The 18,325-nt window shown below is 44.4% G+C and overlaps 1 protein-coding gene across 9 annotated transcripts in view; it reads left to right on the top strand.

The window, feature by feature from the left end:
* The window catches only part of MYOT (myotilin), a 41,798-nt gene extending 23,980 nt beyond the window's left edge, over positions 1 to 17,818 (top strand). For 5 of the 9 annotated variants that reach the window (XM_090020992.1, XM_090020989.1, XM_090020991.1 and 2 more), the window contains 8 exons: positions 7,945 to 8,095; positions 10,573 to 10,674; positions 12,377 to 12,426; positions 13,026 to 13,158; positions 14,463 to 14,670; positions 15,595 to 15,760; positions 16,655 to 16,788; positions 17,196 to 17,818. In XM_090020992.1, the coding sequence (XP_089877118.1) occupies positions 7,945 to 8,095; positions 10,573 to 10,674; positions 12,377 to 12,426; positions 13,026 to 13,158; positions 14,463 to 14,670; positions 15,595 to 15,760; positions 16,655 to 16,788; positions 17,196 to 17,368 (1,117 nt within the window). In that variant the 3' untranslated portion in view covers positions 17,369 to 17,818. Of the gene's footprint in view, positions 1 to 2,163; positions 2,311 to 4,222; positions 4,782 to 7,944; positions 8,096 to 10,572; positions 10,675 to 12,376; positions 12,427 to 13,025; positions 13,159 to 14,462; positions 14,671 to 15,594; positions 15,761 to 16,654; positions 16,789 to 17,195 lie in introns of those variants that run through there. The other 4 variants (XM_090020995.1, XM_090020996.1, XM_090020997.1 and 1 more) reach the window with 4 other exon arrangements.
* The last annotated feature ends 507 nt before the right edge of the window (positions 17,819 to 18,325 follow it).

Genomic DNA, 18,325 nt, shown 5'->3' with positions numbered 1-18,325 from the left:
GCATGACAAGCTATTCAAGTGTTGCCCAAGTGTAAATAAAGGAGACTGAGTAATTGGGTCCCAGACAAAGGGAGTAAAATTGAGTCAGGACAGGGCAAACTACTGTGAGGGCTGACAACATGCATCCATTTCTCTCAGCTCTGCCTGTTCCTGATGTGATGAAGGTTCCCTAGTTAAATCCCATAGTGCTTCTGCCTGTGTCCTTCTATTTAAGCCACCAATCCTGCAAACTCTTAAGTATGGGCTTCATTTTGTTCTCATGAGTAATCACATGGACTTCAAAAGGAATATTAAAGCTAAGCTTGGGAATAAGTGTTTCCTGAGTCGCGGCCCAGATGCTTCGTAGCAGGTTATAGGCAGACAAGGTTCTTTGGGTAAATCTGGTATCTTTTATCAGACTCACTAAAATAGTTGGAAAAAATTCTTCGTTGCAAGCTTTTGGGTACAAACACCCTTCTTCAGGCAGAGGGAGCGTCTCACCCATGCAGAATTATGTACCATCACGGAACTTAATGCAAGGCCAAAGCTTTCTAGGTGCTAACAAATTGGTTTTTTGAGCGAGACCTGCATCTTCACAGGTCTCGCTCAAAAGTGAGCAGAAAACCACTCACCTGAGGTTGGAGTTTGGCTGGCTCAGAGCAAGCTGTCTAATTCATAGGACAGGGATTCTTTGAATTGGGCTATGATCATTCTTTAAATTGGGGCATGAGCTCAAGTCAGGGCAAGAGATTCTCACATTTTACCTCTTCCATTGGCTTCTGAGTTGTGATGGGCCCAAGGCCTTTTCAATACTGAAGCCTTACACATTTTCTCCACCTAGCATTCCTGCAGGTAAAGGAGGGAGGTAATACTGCAGGAAGTGCTGTGTGGACCAGACAAGGGTATTTTCTTGTCCCTCTACAGTATAATTAAAATCCTCTGTGAATAGGGTTAGCCCGTGGAATGATTGAAAAAGCCTGCAGCAGAACTAGGCTGGGAGTGGGGCAGGCAGAAGGAACTGAACAGGCCGTCCAAAAACAGCGCAGAGGTGGTCTGTACATGTCCCTCCTCCAGCTGCAGGAGGAGGCAGCGAAAACAATTTGTTTGGCTCACAGGAGCTTTGTGGTGACTGCTGGCTGGGCAAAACAGATGTGAAATGCTAGACAAGTGCTTGGTATTATTGAACAGAAATCTCTTTCACACCTCAAGTGGCGGAAAGAGTTTCCAGGAGCTGGAGGAACTGGCCCACCCCCTCCTCCACCTAGGTATGTGCTGGGCTTTTCAAGTTGTGCTTGAAACAATCCATGTCTAGGCACTTTAAAAGCTGAATGGTAAGGCAGGCAGAAGGGTGCATGCTATGTGCTGGAACAAAGGAGTGCTGTGACTGGATTTGCCAGGGCTCCAGTTTCAGTCCCGCCACAGACTTGCTTCTTGCACCTATTTCAGAATCAAAGTCCTTGAAGTTGGGGGTGCCTACTCTGGGAAAAGCAGCTGCTTAAATACAAGCAAGAACTTAGTTTTTACTCCCAGTGCAGCTTCCTGTGAACCTCGCATCACCTTGGTATCCATCTGTGCCTGTGTCCATTCCCAAAAGTGACCACCCACGACCACAGAAAGAAGTCAGGGGACTGCACTGGGAGGGGGACTGCGCTGTCTCATCCCTTTTTAAATCTGATGTTGCAGGGTGACCTGCAAGAAAGGTTGAGCTCCGTTGATCCCCAAAAGTTGGGGACCCATTGCCCAAAGGTTGTGACATGCACTCCATTGGCACCCCTCCTCCCTCAGCAGTAGGAAGCACTTCTGTTTTATTCATGTGAACCCCTGAGTGGTGTAAAGCTTGATTGGGCTGCTCTTGAAATCTCTGAACATCTTAGCATAGACCTCAAAAGGGGCAGGTGGGCGGAAGGAAGAATTGCCTCTATATTCACTATGCCAACCCTCTCCATTTCCCCTTTCTCCCGTTGAGACACATGAAGCAAATGGCTACATAGATCTACTCACCTATGACTGCACCATGCAGTAAGCATCATAGATTTTCAGACAGCAAATGGCCACTTGCAATAAAGAGCTGGAAACACCAGGGCTGCTTCCTCTCAATCAAACCCTATTGCAAGTGGCTGCATTTGAGGTTGGGGACTTTTATTCTGATACACTTCCATAGGTAGGTGGACAAGCAAGTACATCAGATGTCATTATTTGGCAGCAGATAAAAGTGAGTGGTCTTATAATATTAAGCGGAGTGCTACTATGATTACAGCCTGTGTCCGTGAATGACTATCCCTTCCCCAAAATACCGGTTAAAGCCCAGGTGACAACTTTTAGTGTTTTTAGGTAAGACTTCTTTTTTTTTTCCTCCTTTTACTTTTTAGTTTGAATAACTGGTTAGTGATCGGGGAGGGGGGATGAGAATAGCATATTGCTGTGAAACCCAATGCTTTAAAGTCCCACTCAGCCAAACTGTTCACATAAAGAGGGGGCAATTGTCAAAAAAGGATAATAATAATTTTAGAATTTAAATCTTGCCTTTGACTCTTCTAAAAAGCTGGGGGAGGCAGGTTATTGTTTGGGAAGCAAATGCAACAGATAACTCTTCCTGGAAGAGAAAGGAGTGATCCATGAGGTCCAAGATAGCCACTTGTCTCTGCGGTCATGCTCCCTAAAGCCCTTTTGTAAATGGATATAGATATTTAAACTGCTGTTTCTAAAAGTTACCCAAAACCAAGGACTCAAGCATTTGAATGGGTGAATGAATGAGAAAGTAGCTTGGATGTGATCCACAACTCTGATTTTTAGTTTCACATTCCAAGCATGTTTGTAAGGGGGAAGTTGGGGACTTTTTGCTAAAAAACAGCTGTTTAGTTAGGGTTAACTTGTAACTATCCCCACAGCAGTAGGAAATGGAAGCTCTAAATCTTCTTTAAAACAGAAGAGAGATCTTAATTTGATCTCTCCCGGGGGAATGTATGACCTCATGGAACCCTTCTTTGGGGTCTCCTATGAAAGGAATACAATATACCATGTATATATAGAAGCAAAACAGCTGATCTCAGTGGGACAAGATTGCAATTTTTTCCAGCACATGTAACTCTGTAGATTTATAGGTCTCTGCTTAGAGGTTTTTACAACTTGTAATTTGCTCAGTTCACTGCTCAGAAGCTTCCCATCTGCTGCACAGAAGAGGGAAGTTTTGCTTTAGATATCTACCTTATGGATAGGATGTAATCTAGCACCTTTCTTCAAGATGTTTTATTTGTCCTGCTGTATTTTACAGCAGTGCTTTGATTAGCCATAGTTTCTGGCTTAGTCTGTGCATTATCTGGCAAGAGACGTACAGACTTTACTCTAGCCCTGCTTCCAATTACCATTTATTCAGGGCAACTTTGTCCATAGTGCTCTTGATTGACAAATCTCTGCAAACTACTTCAATGGGGTGAATGGTTTCTCTTCGCTAAACTTTATATCTGTGCACCTGATCTCAGTTGGTCACAAAACTTTTGTGCTCAGATGGTTCCTTCCCCTTCCCCTCTCCCCCACCCCTCCATCCTATATCCACAAATCAGCAGTACACAAAGCATGGAAAACCCAGTATGGTAATTGTGTGTGCAAAAGAATACTGAAATAATATCATACCCCATGTGCATTCATACAATGAAAACTCCCGTTGAAAAGTGTTACTATAATATGGGAGGTTTTCTTGTTTTGTGTAAAGTTACTAGCCTGAGACAGAAGCTGAAGCAAATTCATGCTTCCCTAGCTATATGACAAAATTTAATGAATCTCATAGCAAAAAAAAAAAAATAAAATGCATGTCCTGTGGCGCAATAGGGAAAATATGTTAAATTTTATGGGTGCAAGGTTACAATATCCATAGGCCCTTATGATGGCTGTGTGGTAGCTCATGCTTGTGCAGTTATCTCAGGCTGCTTGCAGATTTGGGCCAGAAAAGTGCTATTAGTTCATGGCTATTGCTACAACCTTCATTTTATGCTGGAACTTGCTTTGCTGTTTTAGATGAAATTGTGGTACTGCTTATAATAATGGGAGTAGTATTTGATCTTGTAACTAAAGAGAGTTGTTAGCACAGATCTGCAATAGAAATTGCAGACCTGACTTGTCACTTTTATGGGACTGCATGTTGGATCTTAAAAATCCTGATGCTCTCACAACAAAATGACTGCTTGCTACACAGTGCTTGCTAGTCAAATTGTGACGTGCAACTTTTATCTGTGTTATCTTCCTAAAGGGATAATCCACCATCGAGGCAAGGGTTCCACTCTACCCAGGAACCCACCCACGAAAGTCTTTGTGGCCTATCATCTAACTTACCAGCCACCACCCCAAAGCCCATTCTCACCTACAAAAGCTCAGGACTATCTCAAACCCTGCCCCATGAGTGTCCATAATCTCCCATCAGTTTCCTCTATGTACCAACCAACCATGTTTAACTACGAGCGTCCAAAACATTTTCTCCAGTCTAAGAGCATGTACCAAGGGAAACACCAGCCTCCAGGACCTGAGACTTCTACATCGCCGAGCAGACCAATCAAACAGTCCTCTATTCTCATACAGCCTCATAACCCTAGCGGGCAGAAGTTTGCCTCCTCTCCGTCGCTGAGCTCTTCCATCTCTCTCTCCTCACCTTCCTATAGCGCCCCTAAGGAATCTGCACAATCTCCTGCTAGCTCATCATCTGGGCAAAGGCTTTCGACCATGCATAACCAGTCCCCTGCAGCATTCCTTTGCTCTGTGTTGCCCTCACAGTCTATTCATAATAGCCAAGCTCCTCCTCCTACAGAACCCAGGTAAGTATGTGTACTTACTGACTTCCCCTTGCTTTGAATCTTTGTTTGGCTGGCCACTGCAAGAAGTCCAGGTTTGGGGTGAAATCCTGATCTCAGTCATGCCAAAGGAAGATTCAGTTGATCTCAATATGCCATTCAGAGGACAGAATTCCCCACTTTTTGCTTTCCCTGGGCAAACATTTGTCCACAATGCACAAGTGGGAGAGAGACTTCTTAGAAATTAACTTCACATACCTCTCCAATGCATGGTCATTCATTGGAGCATGATGAGCAGTTGTCTCTAGTGTGGTGGAAATCATTTTCTTTAACATATTCAGGGCAGGGGATAGGCACTTTGCTTTAGTTTTGAGTCCTGCAATTCTAACTTGACTACTTCTGGGCACAAGGATGGCACCACCTGCAATAGCCTTCGTGTCTTATGATAAAGCCCTGAAAGAGGTGATCCCTCCTTGTCCTAGACTTATGTATATAGCCAGAGACTGAGAAACTGATGTACCAGCATTTTCTGGAGTTTCAGGTCAAGGACTGATAGGTGCCAAGTGATTAAGATGCTTTGAAAGCTTTACCCCTTCAGACCAAGGACAAAATTCTTCTCCCTGGGACATGCATTATCTTGATGGCTTTTGGGGTGAAATCCAACTCCCTGTCAAGGGCTTTGGAAGGACTCCCAGTGACCTCAATGGGAGTTCAATCTGGCCTTGTTCTATACCTTGTGTTACTGCCACCGCTGCTAGGTGTTCACATGGAAGTAAGGGAAGCATGTTCAGTAGAGACCGTATTGTGGAAGATGGAGGAAAATATGCATCTTTTGTCTTGGTTACAAATGGAGGTTCAGTCTTTGCATTCTCAAACTTGGGACAGTAGCTGTGCTTCAATAAAGCTGCCAGTTCGATTGACTAGCAATGGGAAGGTGATGTTAGCAAGGACAGTTGTCATTTTGATCAGCTCCATCTTTCTACAGGGAACTACCACTTTTGTGTGTGACCTATAAATGCCACTAGGACAACCACAATTTATATGGTAGAGTAGTGCACAGCTTTTCATCTAAGGGCTTCCTAAATACCATACTAACCTTAACACATACCATTGCTGGTGAAGCCAGGGAGCATTATTATCCAAAGAATTTTGCGGCTGGACAAACTGAGCCACTTGCCCAAGGCTATGCGGTGAAGCAAAGCAAACTCCACTTCCCCTGCCCCAGTGAGCAGAAAGGACCCAGTCACTGGAGGGAAAGGAGTGCTAGGAATGGGGCCCACCATAAACAAGCAGTTGCTTCTTGCTCTTTAGAGAACAAATAGTGTAGGGAGTGACTTCAAGTCATGTCCAAAGGGAGGTAAGATTTGCTGAATATGCACACAACATCCAAGGCCTTGCCATACAGACTGCTGCTTTGGTCAGGTTCTGTCAGCATTTAACCCGTACGGTTGGTGAAATCTGTCGAGTTCACCATGTATTTCAAGGGATGCTGTCCCCTTGCAATACATTCACCAGGAAGAAAGAGGCAGCAGCAGTTTTGGCTAACTCCATCTAAACCACCCCAATGCTTAGCAAACCGTGCTCGTGGGGGCATCTTTACAGAGTTGTCATTTAAATGTTTGCTTACTCCACCTGAGCAAGGGTTTGGCCTATAAAGGCACAGCTTCATCTGGACAGACTCTGTTCCAAACCTAAACTATATAATTGCAATGTCCCAAGAACTAAAATGAGGGGCAACAGTGTCTATACCTAAGGTTTCTTAGCCAAAATCATCTGTACTGTTAAATGAAGTATACAACTTGGGTATTTCAGCCCTTTCCTGCAGCTACATGATATCTGGGAATTAAATTGGCTAGGTCCTATGACAAGAAGGCCCTAGCTCTTAAAAGACTAAGAGGGGAACGATGTGACAAGCAGTGTTCATTTGGTGTCTTCACACTTTCCTGGAGACGGCATCAAGAGTTTGTATAGCTTCCATGACTGGGACCAGTGAGAAACTAGGATGGGAACAACTATTTCATCCTTTAGCTAGAGGTGGGACGGACAGAGGGCTGGATAAACCCTGGGTAGCCCAAAGATTTATGGGTTCCTTTTTTTTTTCTATCCTTCTCATCCCCCTAGCTGTCAAGGAAAAGCCAGAGAGACCTATGCAAGGTCTCTGCTTTCCTCACAAATAAGTTCATTTACAACTTTTGGGGTCTTTGGGAGGCAGAGGAGAACGGAGAATTCTCCAACTCAGGCCCCATCATAACTATTTGAGATGGCAGAGCCCCAGCCCTTTGAGGTCCCCCTCTCCCTCTTCCCCCAGTTCTTTGGAGTGGTGAGTACACAAAACCAGGATTCCTTCTCTTCTGCATGGCCTGTTTCTGCTCTTACGTGGGTGGGAAGTCCCCTGTATTACTCCACTTCTAACCCTGGCAGAGCTGATAACCAGCTCTTGTCCTACACTATAGGGAGTATGACCCTTGGTTACACTGGAAAAGTGCTGAGTAGGGGTGGGGGACACACAGTGCATATGGAGGGCAAGAGGATTTGGATATCTTAGCCGGACTTCAGTATTAACCTACTGGCTTCAGGGAAGCAATTCATGCCGGAAATCTTTCTGCCGACAGGCCTTGCTTCCTGCTCACAGAGAAGTCCTACCACAGAGGTTGCATTTTCTGTGTGTACCCCTCGTTGTGCCACCGGTTGCCTCAGACTAGAGAAAGCCCTATTTCCCCAAAATATTTGTCTTCTAATTCCAGTGTGTTTGAGCAGACTCAATTAATCGAGTTTGCTGGAGTGTGGTAATTACCACGCTTCCAGCAGACACCAGCATCACATGCAACAGCATCCCTGCGCTGAAAAATGGTGATAGGGCACCTTAACTAAAGCTCATTCAGTGACTTTTAAAGTGCCCTCGCTGCCATTTTTCAGCACAGGGACACTGATGCATGTGATGCTCTAGGTGCATTAATTAGAGCAGCTCTCAGAGCCACTCTAACTAAAGCACTCCTCCCTCCCAGAGCACAAGTATAAATGCCCTAAACACATCCTGTTCTAGGCATTCTACAAGCTAATCTGGAGCCACTGATCTGTTGGTGGGTTCAAACAGAAGCCTGAAGTTTGTATACGTTCTCTAATGGGACTTTTCACAGCTCTAATGACTAGCTGGGCTGACTCTTTCTTTTGTCTCTTGCTTGAGTAGTTACCCAAAGCCAATGTATCACAAACAAGCTAGCACAAAGTCAGTGCAGAAGACCTCAGACCAAGAGATACAAGGAACAAAAGAGGCCCTCATTCAGGACTTGGAAAGGAAGCTGCGCTGCAAAGACAGCCTTCTGCAGAATGGCAACCAGGTAAGAACGTGCTGGTACCAAGGATCTCTTTGCTTAGATTCCCCTCCATAGATTCCAACCAATTCAGAGGTGCTAGAGCATTTCTGCTCATGGGAGTTGTTAGACCCATGGAAAACACAAATGAAAATGCCCCCAGTAACCCTAAAGGACATGAGGATAGACTGCTGCCCAGAATCTTATTCAATTCTCTTAACCTTGAGGTGATCCTATTTATTCAAACCACTAGGGCAGATTGTGCTCATTATAATGAGTGCAGAGTCTACCCTCCTTGATGAGCATGGGGAGAGAATACGGTAATCGCTTGTTCAGGACTCCAGTAACTCATAGATTTGGGGTTGGTAGGTTTTGGTTTGTTTGTTTGGTTTTTTTTAAATCTGGTTGCTTCATTTCAAACATGCTACACTTCTCTGCATAGTAGATGGGACGGGTCTTGGCCCCTGCATGCAGCTCTAGGAGAACTGCCCTCTGCGAGCAAGCCGCACAGACACACAAGCCTACACAGGGGGCCTGGCAGGACATGGTGTGCTCACAGCATTACCCCCTATGGCTATTTTGGGTTGCAGATCTGTCCGTAGACAGCTATTGTGAGATGGCTGCAGCGTGGCATCTGTGCCAGGACCAGACATCTGTGTAAGCTGGCTGCTAAAACAGGCAGCTCTGGGAGGTAACAAGGTCACCTGAAAGCTACTCTATGCCCTCCTCTGTCATCCCACTTCCCAGCCAGGCTGAGCCTTCCAGGTTGCGCTGTTAGTAGGTGCAAACGAGCGCTAGACTTTTCTATCAATCGGAAAGCTTGAATTCAGGAATCTGATCTCTTTCAGTGGTAGAATTGTTGCTACCAGCCTAGACATGGACCCAACTGAGAATTTAAGAGCCTGCCAAGGGTTTGGGCAACTAAGTTTATTCAGCCTTTACTGCAGTGGTACAGTTGACCAAAAGCCCAAGGGGAACATGACTTAAACCCTGCAAACTGGAACTGTTCTATCCTGGTTTCTAAATGCAATCTAAGTACAGGCATTGTGACTCAATAGCAAATAAGAACCAACTGCCATCAATACTAGAAACAGTCTTCAAATACCTGAAGGGCCATCATGAAGAGGATAGAAATAGACTTTTTTCTGTGGCTGTAGGGGACAGGACTAGATTCAAGCTGCAGCAGGGGAAGTTTAGGTTGGAGATTAGGAGGAACTTTGCCCATGAGGGTGGCCAGGCACTGGAATAGGCTACCTAGAGAAGTTGTGGAAGCTCCATCCTTAGAAACTTCCAAGAGTAGCCTGGGATGGGTTTGTTGGGAATGATCCTGCCTTGAGCAGGGGGCCAGGATGACCTCATGAGGTCCCTTCCAGCCCTACACTTCTATGACCCTATGAAAGAAGGAGGAATTGCTGCTCAAGTCACTTTCTTGGCTCAAATTCTTTACAGAGAGCATCTAATTGAGCCCCACAGTGCTTGGTATCAGATTGTAAAAAGAAACGAAAGAGTTGTCTAAAGAAAACTCTGCAGCCCCACAAGTTTGAAACAATAGGCTGGAAGTTAATAGCAAAGGAAGCATTTTGTGTAGGAAGTTGACTCACATTTGAGAGATCTGGTACAGCTTCAGTAGGGCCAAAACTTAGCTTTCCATGTCCAATTAACCCAATACTGTGGAAATGGTTTTATTGCTCTGAGGCTTGGTAAATCCACAAAAGGTTAACCACTTGGCCCTATTAAATCGGAGATGGGTTCTCCCCCTCAGGAGTTTATTATAGTCTGGCATATTGTAGGTGGTGGGTAAAACTGGACCCACTGTGTCATTATCAGAATGTCTCAAAACTGTTATCAGATCCAGTCAAAGGTGCCTCACTTGATACCTGCAAACTAACTAACTCTCTAAAGACTTCTAATCTGGAGGGAGGGGAGAAGTCCTCTAACAAAATTTGGACCAAGTTCTGCACTCCAGTACAGACTGAAACTAGCTGTTAGCTGTAGACAACCTGATTCCAATGAATTTGACTACTTTTGCTCACGAGAACATGGAGCATTTGAAGGTGCTGGGACTGCATGTGTGAGAGAACAAGCACATGCTTGGTTTTAGGATGCATGGATTTTCTAGCACCAAGTGGCTAGTTTCTGAGGAAGATCCACAGCTGATGGAGTTGGAAAGCCCTCCTAGCACTGATGTACAGGACCCCTGGGAGCTCATTCCAAATTCCCCAATAATGCTGTCATAGTTGCCCATAACTAATCCCTGCACAGGAAGAATGGAAAGCCAACGACTGTCTAAGCTTTTATGCATTTCAATGCTGTATAAATGAGGATCAAGCTCAGATGATGCCAGGACATCAAGCCTTGTTGAGCAGGCCAGTTTTGCCCATGCACTCAATCCAAGAGCACTCTGAATCTATGGCATATTAATACTGCTGAGTGACACAGCTGCTGAAACACCAGCAAAAAGGCCATTCACCATGACTAGCCTTGCTTTTTATCCTGCTTTAAAGAGGTTAACCTATGAAGAAAGAATGGCTCGCAGGCTGCTTGGACCAGAAAACGCTGCATCTGTGTTTGACACGCAAAATGAGGAAAACGTGCAGAACTCGCAGGTAACTGCAGTCTGTCCATAGGGCATACTGTTGTCCGGTGTTTATTTAAGGGTTTGATTTCACTGGGGTGGGGAATTGTACATTTTCAGGAGGTGCAAATAAGGGAAAACCTAAGACTTGCACTAACAATAGACTTCTGTCTAGCCTCCTACATGGGAAGAGTTCAGCATTCTAATTACACCTTGCAACATCCCTTGTTAAATACCTATCTGTAGAAATGAAGTCTCTGGGAGGGAACACAATAGCTCTTTCGCAGCACTCGGCAGCCTCCTGCAGCGTAGGACAGGCAGAAGGAATTAATACAATAACCAATTTGAAGAGCAGGGGAGCACAAGTAGGCAGTATGTAACAGCTCAACTTAAACTTGACCAGGACTAAAACAAATTAACATGCTTTTTTTGTGCTGACTACAGGCAGGCAGGACTTTGTGGTTTGGGGAGTGTTGTGTGGTAGGCTTCAGTTTAATTGTGTGCAAGCCGGTTTCCCTCACCCCTGTCTGAATAACGCCAGACCTAAAGAAAGGAGCATCGCAGAAGCATGTTAGATATGCCTCTCTGAGCTGACATTGATTGCCTTGAGACCAGTTTTGGCTAACAGGAGTCTGGGGAGCACTTTCCCAAGAGTAGGAGTGTTGCGTTGCCAATATTGTTCATACTTTCACCACTCTGTGTAAGCTCGCATTGACCCACCCAACTGCCAGGTTTTTTTTGGGCTAGTCGGACTATTTTTGGAAACTTCAGCTCTAGTGCATCACCTTTTTAAAATGGATGTTAGTGTTACTAGATGCTGCATGTCTAACATGGGGAGTGTAGAGAATAGACCTCAGAAGGGATCTGCCATAAGCCAAATCCAGCAGAACATACAAGCACGCAGTAGCCTGCTATAGTAAATAGACTACATGTGTGGGTATGTAGTTAAATGCATGCTAGTGAGAAAAGAGAAGGAAGCAAACTCAAGCTTATTTGTCTGAATGTTGCTGTCATGGATTCTGTAACACCACAGAAGTTTCTGTACTTGATATAACTGGCTCCATTGCTAAAGTGGTAGATATGCTCTGACTTGCTGACATTAAAACACAGTTATCCGCTCTTCAGATCTCTATAGAAGTTTCTGTTGGAAAACCATCCTGGGTACTTGAATAGATCTAATAACTTGATTGTGGAGTTATCAGCAAGCTTAGCTAGTGCTGTGATCTAGTAGGGAAAATATTTTCCAGCTCAACATGTGTTCGTTGCTCTTGGTACCATTTCTAAGTGGGCACAACAGTGTTCCTGCCAGCTCTGTATAAAAGTGACTTCACTTCTATTCCTGCTGTACAGAAGGACACATTGTACCTAGGTTCTCATTTCACATATTCCAGCAAGACTATTTCCCCGCTAACAAAGGTTAAATCTTCGCCAAGAAAGATCTGCAAACAAAGAAAATGGCCATACCATTCACCTGTGCTGCTTAACTGAAAGCTGCTCTAAACTATTAAACTATTACAGTTTTTAGTTACTAGGGTTGGAAAAGAGAGTCTGGATGAAGTGTGAGAAAATATTTGCTCACAATGTCGATCTAGTATTTTATTAGAAAGGCATCTGAGGAATCTGCAATTGGTGCGTTTGAAAAGCAAACTGCTCATTTAAAATCTTTACCAAGAGATTGAATTGAGAACTTTGCTACTGCATATTAACTGACTTTTTGCTTTTACTCTTCAAAGCAGCAGACTACAGAGAACACAAGGTTACAGGTCCCTACAGGACAAATAAGGTAATCTTTGAATCTATACCCAGCCAATCTTGTGAGACAGCCATTCAATATTCCTATGTGACCAGAGTCTTTATCTAAAATGTGTATGAGGTGGCTACTGTATTGGGTATTCTTATACTTTTATACTCAAAAATGAACTTAAACTTCATGGTTCATAGAATAATTGGTAATTTCTTCAACCAATTATTGAAAACTTTTTAAAGAGGCAGGGGTTGTTGGGGTGGAAGCTTGTGACCCATACACTATAGTTAAAAATACTCTGAGAATTGATGGTTCCTCATCTCTTTCCAAGCAAGGTTCAGTGAGGTAAGGAATAACCATAGGGCATGGGATATGACAAGACTCTGTGGACCATGCCTCAAAGGCTTTGGGATGTGAGCTCAAAGATAGGAGCTTCACAACTGCTGGTGATGCTATTCCATGCAGTCAGAGGCAGATAATGGGATGCTTTATCCCAATTTGACAGATTTAAAAAGCTTAAGGGATGGGAGCCACGTAGCTATTAGCCTGTCTTAATTCTAACCTCTTGAGTTGAGTAGGTGTCATGTACGGCCATGTAGCAACCTTGCTGAAAGTAACTGTAAGCATTCACTCTACAGGAGCAGACCCTCTTCCAGAGGGGAAGAGAAAGGACAGGGCTCGATCCAGGAGAAGTTCTTTCAGCCACGTTTTACACAAGTGCCAGAAGATATAACCATTGAAGAAGGACACTTCTGCAGGCTGGACTTCAAAGTAATGCTGCTACTTGTACAGTCCTCTCCATACAACTACAGCACTTGGTTTCCCCTCGGCATCTACTACAATCTAGGCACAGCAGAGATGTTTGAGCTACAGTAGCTCCGTCGCAGTCACCTGGAGCACTGTCTCTCTACCATTACTGGCTTTGCAAGTACAGACTCCTTCTTGGACAATCTTGCAAGCCAGCACCAAGCGGGGGTGGGAAGGGAAGTGACAAAAAAGCACCAGGGAGAGAAATTTAGCAAGCTCCACAGCTTTTAGCCCTGGGAAACTTCAAATTAAATTGGCTGTCGCCACTGCATCCCTGTCAGGATGCAGCAGTTAGGAGCTAGGGACAAGCCTGCTCTATAAATCTGAAACGTCCTCCTGGAAAAGGGCTTTGCAAAACATGCTGGCATGGGCATGTATTAGGGCCCCAATTCAACAAAGCACTGAGGCAGGGTCTTAAATGCTTGTCTTCTGTGAGGAGGAATGACTACTGAGCACATAAGCACCTGGTTACAACCTGATGAATTGGGACCTAGATGTCTGCCACGTTAAGGCCACTTAACAGTCCACTTTAATATGCTAAGTGATAGCTAAACTAAACAGACAGGGACCTGCTTCCAAAAAAAAGCTATTAAAATAGTTCTTTCCAACCATTAAAACACAGGATGAAACTCTGTGAGAGCTGTACTCTTAACACTTGTACCTTGTGGTAAAAAAAGAAGCTAGCTCTTGTTATTCAAGTTCTCTTTTCATACAAATGACCATACTTCAGAAGAAAAAAAGTGTTTTTTTAATTTTGCACTTACAGAATCAAATGCCTCTCCTTGTCTTAATGCAATTCATACCTTACTGAGGTGATAAAACCTATAACTCTTTTAGGAGAAAGTAATTTGTCATACCAGTTCAACAGGCTGCTGCATTTCAGAGTCTAGAATAAGTGAACTCCGTTACAGATCCAGATTGGTATTTAAAAAAAAAAAAAGGTTTAAAAATGTGGTCTTTATAAAATGGTGGGCTTGCCCACAACTGATCCCACTGAGTTAAACTGCACAGGACATGGGTAATGATTCAGGCTTGTGAAAGCAAGGCTCCTCGTCTTGTAGCTAAAGCTCTTTGAATCAACTAGGTTGCTCCATATGCTTTACAGTTTACATGGGGCTAGAAATGCCACAGGTAGCTTCCCAGTTTGGGCAAAGCTAATCAAACTTTCCTTTAGGAAGGGATTTTCTTAAATGTAAGAACATCAATGATTGCATATCCTTAGGTCCTTCTTCCTGTTTGCTCATGTCTTGTTTCTTCCCCCTTTACAGGTTAGCGGGCTACCAACTCCAGATGTGAACTGGTATTTAAATGGAAGGCTGGTTCACCCAGATGAATTTCATAAAATGATAGTATCCGAAAAGGGCTTCCACTCATTCATTTTTGAAGTGATCAGAGCCTCTGACACAGGGACATATGAATGCGTAGCCACCAATCGCGCTGGAGAAGCTGCTTTCACAGTAAAGCTGGATGTAATTGGTAAGACATATGGCTTGGGTGACACCCTGGAGGGGAAGGAAACCTTCCAGCTGTGCATTCTTGAAAGGCCAGTGCCTTCTGCATGCACCAAGAGCATCAGACTCAGGAAAGCTGATGCTGCCAGTGCCTGCAGGGCTTTTCTGCCTGCTTCTTGATGTCCAGGTTTAAGAACTACAACCAAGTCTTTGAACTCAGGATGGAAGGTTCTTCCCAAGTGCTCACCACCTTTCTAACCATGCTCCTGGTGAAGGAAATGGCATTTTTGCCTCTGACTTCAAACAGGAACACTGACCAATGATGAGCATGCAGGGAAGGAAAAGGGCACCAACCTGGATGTCTGTTATCTCAGGTTTCAGCTAAGAATGGCAAAATTAGTGCCCTTCATAAAATACACTATGCATCCCCGCCCCCCCACCACCAAAGTGACTTAATCCAATAACAGCCGGGTGAAAGACTGTACCTTCCCAAAACTGCCAGAGTCATAGCCGAGGAAAGCCATCTGTCATTTTAACTCTACCTGAACTACTGGTTGTATTGCCTCTCATGTTAGCGGGGCAAGACTATTTGAGGTGGAGAACACTGCTGAAATTTAAGACCCAACTCAAATGGCAGTTGGAGGGGTATATCTCCTGCCTCAAGCTTTGAGATGCATGCTCAAATTCTGGGTAGTGGTCTCTGGACACCTCTTGGATCTTATCCAAAGCTTCTTCAAGACTTTTATTCATGAACTGGGCAATGACCCTCGCCCCCGCCCCCTCCCGCCCCCAACCTCCCATCCAAAGAAGAATATTGCTTGTTAAAATGCTGATGTCTAGGCACCTGAAGACCAGGGTAGCAATATACATGGCATGTACCCTCCAAAGGAGGATAGGATAAATATCTGCCAGTGTAAAACAGCTACTACCACTTTCTCTTCTCATTTAGCAAAACAACATCAGAGACCTCCAACTTTCATCTTCAAACCACAAAGCAAAAAAGTTTATGAAGGAGATACAGCCAGACTGGAATGTCAGATCTCTGCCATCCCCACCCCACGGATTTACTGGAAAAAAAACAATGAAATGGTACAATTTAATGCAGACCGAATAAGGTATCCTCCTAATGAGCTGGCCACTCATGTGTTAGAAATATAGCCGGTATATCTTAATGCAAAATGTAAATAACATGGTATCTAAAAAGACAATCTGATATCTAAAGGTTGAATGATGTGATACCTAAAAGGTTGGATAAAGAAAAGTGCAAAGTCCTGCACTTACGATGGACGAATCCCCATGCACTGCTACAGGCTTAGGACCAACTGGCTAAGCAGCAGCTCTGCAGAAAAGGACCTGGGGGTTACAGTGGACAATAAGTTGGTTATGAGTCAACAGTGTGCCCTGGTTGCCAAGAAGGCTAACAGCACAATTAAGAGCATTGCCAGCAAATCAAGGAAAGTAATTATTTCCCGCTCTCTATTCTGCACTGGTGAGGCCACATCTGGAGTAGTGTCCAGTTTTAGCACCACCACCCCCCCACTATGTGGGATGCGGACAAGTTGGAGAGAATGCAGTGGAGGGCAACAAAACTGGTTAGGGGGTTGTGGACATGATTTGTGAGGAGGAGGAGAGGCTGAGGGAACGGGGTTTATTTAGACTGGGGGGGGATTTGATAGCAGCCTTTAACTACCTACAGAGGGGTTGCAAAGTGGATGGAGGTGGACTGTTCTCAGTGGTGCCAGATGACAGAACAAGGAGCAATGGGCTCAAGTTGCAGGAAGGGAAGGTTAGGTTGGATATCAGGAAGGAGCCCTGATTCAGACTTCAGTGCTTACAAGAAAACAAGTAATTGTTGATTTCATCCTACCTGTTGCAAGTAAAACCTGTGCAACAAACTGTTTCTGAATCACAGTAAGTGTTTTGGGGGCTTCTAGCCTTCTCAGCTATAAGTCGTTCCTTTTAAATCAACTTTCATGTATTTTAAACAAAAAACCCTCTAAATCTTTCAGCATGCTGCATGACACCTCTGGAAGGGTTTGCCTCCTCATTCATAATGCTAACAAAAAAGATGCTGGCTGGTACACTGTCTCTGCAGTCAACGAGGCTGGCGTGGCCACCTGTCACACCAGGCTGGAGGTTGCATGTAAGTAAAACTTACGTTGTGAGTTAATGTAGCTTCCCCTTTGGTCAGAGCAAGTCTGAGTGCAAACCTAGTTGAGGTCTGAGCACTCCAGGGCCTTGAATTTCCAAAAGGAGGTAACAGATATATCGTGCATTTTGGTGCAACTATTCAAAATGGGCATTTCTATTTGTATCTGGGCATTGTCCGATGGGGATGGTTTCTTTGCAGTATGTCATCCCAGTGGCTATCCTCAACAGAAGTGAGCATTCCCGTTAGAGGGAGCTTGCCTGTCTGTTCCTCATTTCAGGGACAACTTCCTCTTCTCTAGATTCAGAATATGTGAGGGTATGAATTTTGCTATTTGATAAAGCTCCTAAAACAGGGAGAACTGCAGTGCTCAGGAGCTGAATGAGGTGTCTCTGTTCCAGCTCACCCACACAAGCCACTTCCAAACCCCAGGAAGTTGAAGGTTCGGCCGACTTTTAGCAAATACCTAGCACTCAATGGGAGAGGACTGGATGTAAAACAAGCTTTCTCACCGGAAGGGGAGTTCCAGCGTTTGGCTGCTGAATCAGGACTGTATGAAAGCGATGAACTTTAAACAAGAGGAGAAGGAGAAGGAGGCAGCGCGCTCCAGTAACAGACACTGGTGACACCAAGAGATGCAGCTGAGTGGCAGTTGCTCTAACACCGCAAACGTACCTACATGTTTTTACTCCTTTTGACTTTTGCACACTGCTGTTCCAGTTTTATCAAGGTAGAACTCCTATTTATATGGATTAGTGAATGTAGCCATTTACTCTAAACCTATATTGTATTTTAGCTGTGAAGCCTAAGTATACAAGGCAGTTAGCTCTCATAGAAGTGTAGCAGGTTTAACTACACCTGTGCTCCACTGTAAGATGGAGTATGCTGGCTTTGTTCTGCTTTCTGTTATCATGAGTGATGATATACATCAGAACTTGTGCTGCCTGAATACTAAAACCAAATATAGACTACAGTGGTTTTTCTGAGGGGTTATGCCAAAAGCAAATAAAATTTTAAATACCCAGTTCAGGTTGTGACTTCTGTTTTATCTACACAAGACTACTTCAGGGGTCTGGTCCCTGACAGCTAGTCAGTTTGCAAGTAGAATTGACTGCGATCCTCCATGCACTGTAGCTTCTCTGGGTAATGCTAAGTATAGCATCCAGTTATCTGCCTTCCGAATCGCTCCGGTAGCTCACAAAATGACACACACTTGCATAACTTGTCCAACCACTGTAAATCTGTCTCATCCCCTAAGTCACAAGTTAACACAACTCTTCTGTTCAAGGCGCTCGCTTTTAATGGCAGCTGCTATCGGAAAATTCCTTGTCTTTGATCCCCATAGGGGAGTCCCAAAAATCAGCAGTCTCCTTGCAAGTAGCAGCAGAGGGATGGATCAAAATCTTCCTGAACAGCATAAGAAGGCCTGAAGCTTCTTTAAATAGAGAGCAACCAGCAAGCTGGGGCCATGGCCTGCTCTGCAGCAACAGTAGCTATGATGACCACAAGCACTACAGCATCACTGGACTTC

This window comes from Crocodylus siamensis, chromosome 10 (assembly GCF_052110815.1).
Source record: "Crocodylus siamensis isolate JL-2025a chromosome 10, ASM5211081v1, whole genome shotgun sequence".
Lineage (NCBI taxonomy): Eukaryota > Metazoa > Chordata > Crocodylia > Crocodylidae > Crocodylus > Crocodylus siamensis.
Note: the sequence above shows the minus strand (reverse complement) of the source record. Positions and strands in the feature narration are given on the sequence as shown.